We start from the raw sequence: 2578 nt of genomic DNA, 5'->3' as shown, positions 1-2578 counted from the left end.
TATCATGGATGAGGGACAGGCTTCAGGCGGTTGATGGTTTCCTCGAGCATGCCGACAATGTGGCAATGATTGCGTCCTTGGAGAAGACTATCAAGAAGTGTGAGGGTACCCTGGAGCAGCATTGGCAGAACTTGGCTCAGTTCAAAGAGAAGGACTTTGCATTGGTTGCCCAGTTGCTTCAAGATGTGACTTTAATGGACTCCCTTTTGAACGGTTTGATTTGATTTGATGTAACTCTGTGACTTTGTTATGATTTCTTCCATTTTCTCTTCTTTATTTTGTTGTTTCATCACGCTTGGTGCACCTTTTCTTTTCTTCTTCTCTGCCATAATTTCTTTTCAAATATTGTAATCATGTTCTAGAAGTTTGACTTTAATGGAAAGCATGGACGTTTGGTAGTACTTTTGGGTTTCATTTCATCACTTTCTTTATATTGCTTTTACATAGCTTCTAAAGATAAGCAAAACTCTTGCAGTAAACAAAACTTCATCATGACTAAGCTTTTACAACTGTAAAATTTCACTAAGTATGGAAAACTTTCCTCAGACTAAGTGTATATGAGAGCAAAAGGTTTACTAAGCGTATGACACTTTCTTTACACTTTGCTTTGGAAGCATTAATGAAGAAACTTACAACTCTTCTTCCTGAACAAAAGAAACTAAGGAAAATATTTTTTGACATACTTGGCATTGACAGGGCCAGTTCTAAATCCATCATCTACTCTTATCAACTTGTAGTACCCGTTGCTGCTTACATCAGCAACTTTGTAGGGGCCTTCCCATCTGGGTGAGAACTTGGGGATTGGTTGCCCCGCATGATTCTGTCCACTGTTTTCTATACTAAGTCCCCTTCCTTGAACTTTCTGTGTTGAACAGATTGATTGTAGGCATGGGCTATGGATTGATGATACTTTTCCATTGCCTGCGAGACCCAATCTCTTTTTTCTTCAACTGTCTCTATGTCATTCTTCCTGTTGTCTGGAACTAAGTGTGCTGACATAACCATTCTTGCTAAGGGTACTACCAACTCAACTGGTAACATAGCTTCGGACCCATACACTAGGGAAAATGGGGTTGCCTGAGTTGGCTTTCTCTCTAGCATTCTATATGCCCAGAGCACTACAGGGAGTTGTTTAGACCATATGTCCCCTGTTCCATCCATTATTTTACTCAATATTCGAATGAGTGTTTTGTTGGTCGCCTCAGCTTGTTCGTTCCCTTGGGGGTAGTATGGACTAGACTTGTGGTGCTTAATCTGGTAGGCATCCAACGGTCTTCCAACATGGTGATTTACAAAAGGAGTTCCATTGTCAACAACATCACTTTGGGTATGCCAAACCTACAAAATATGTTCTCTCTGATGAAGATGGATACTCCTGCCCCATCTGCCTTCCTCATTGGTATAGCCTCTACTCACTTGGTGCTAATTTCAGTTGATGCAAGTATCCATCTGTAGCCTTTGAATTGCTGCACTATAGGTCCTACCAGGTCAAATGCCCAAGTATGGAACAGATAAAAGTCTTGTTGTTGTGCAGTTCAACTGCCAGTGCATGTATCAAGTTCCCAAACTTTTGGCAGGATTGACATCTTCTCACAAAGTTTTTAGCACATTCTTCCATTGTCGGCCAGTAGTAGCCAAGGTGAATGAGATGTCCATATAATCGCTGCCCTCCTTGATGTTCTGTGTTGTGGGCTTCCCTCAGTATCTCATTTGCCTCATCTTTTGATAAACACGCCAAAGGTTCCCCTTCGAAGCTTCTTCGATATAGCTTACCTTGGTCAAGGAAGAAGCGGAGGGCTCGCCTCTTAACTTTGATTGCATCGGCTTTGTTCTCAGGCAGTGTGCCATTTCCAAGGTAGTCGATATATGGCTGCCTCCATTCTTCACTGCTCAAGAAATGGGCTTTCTCTTCCTTAGGATGGGACTGACGCTTTACACATTGCCTCTGCAACTCAATACTTTCCTTTTCCATCTCTGGCCAGTAATACCTTTGCCTCAGTATTCATCGGTATAGACTGATATCTCCACCTCCATAGGACTTAACATAGATCTGCTTAAGTCTGTAAGTTGCTTCTTGTCTACCGACACATCTTGCCAGCAAGTTGTTGGGACCGCGAAAATACAACTCTCCTTTGAGGAGGAGGAATAATGCAAGTTCTGCTGGTCAGATTGTTCCTTAGCCTATTTTCAACTACTAGATTATATCTGTTTTCCACCCCTCAGCATCTTGCTCTGTATGTTCTTCGACTAGCACTACTGGTGTTGTTCTTTTCTCAATGACGATGGCTATACTATCATCTGGTATCTCCACCTTTGTCCCTAGTGTAGCCAAGGCATCGGGAAAACGGTTATGTGTTCGAGGGGTATGCTGGATTTGGACATCATCAAACTGAGTGAGCAACCTTTGAACTACAGTGCGGTACGGGGCTAATAGAGGCTCCTTCAAGGTGAAATCACCCATCGTTTGCTTGATAACTAACTTGGAGTCGCCCCAAATTTTCAACTTGCGGAGGCCTTTCTTTTGGGCAGCTATTAGACCTAGTATCAGCGCCTCGTATTCAGCCTCGTTGTTTGAATA

The 2578-nt window shown here is 42.5% G+C and overlaps 1 protein-coding gene across 1 annotated transcript; it reads right to left on the bottom strand.

Annotated features, from left to right (window-relative positions):
• Nucleotides 1-834: 834 nt before the first annotated feature.
• On the bottom strand, nt 835-1161 carry LOC145796304 (uncharacterized). Its single transcript, XM_082881390.1, has one exon. The coding sequence runs from the start codon at nt 1159-1161 to the stop codon at nt 835-837; it is 327 nt and encodes a 108-aa protein (XP_082737516.1).
• Nucleotides 1162-2578: the final 1417 nt, after the last annotated feature.

This window comes from Camellia sinensis, chromosome 7 (genome assembly GCF_055761805.1).
Source record: "Camellia sinensis isolate YWXY chromosome 7, ASM5576180v1, whole genome shotgun sequence".
In the NCBI taxonomy this organism is placed as follows: domain Eukaryota; kingdom Viridiplantae; phylum Streptophyta; class Magnoliopsida; order Ericales; family Theaceae; genus Camellia; species Camellia sinensis.
Note: the sequence above shows the minus strand (reverse complement) of the source record. Positions and strands in the feature narration are given on the sequence as shown.

Bases quoted from the DNA above. Each gene is read 5' to 3' on its own strand.
- LOC145796304 (XM_082881390.1), bottom strand. From the start codon at position 1,161: ATGGATGGAACAGGGGACATATGGTCTAAACAACTCCCTGTAGTGCTC.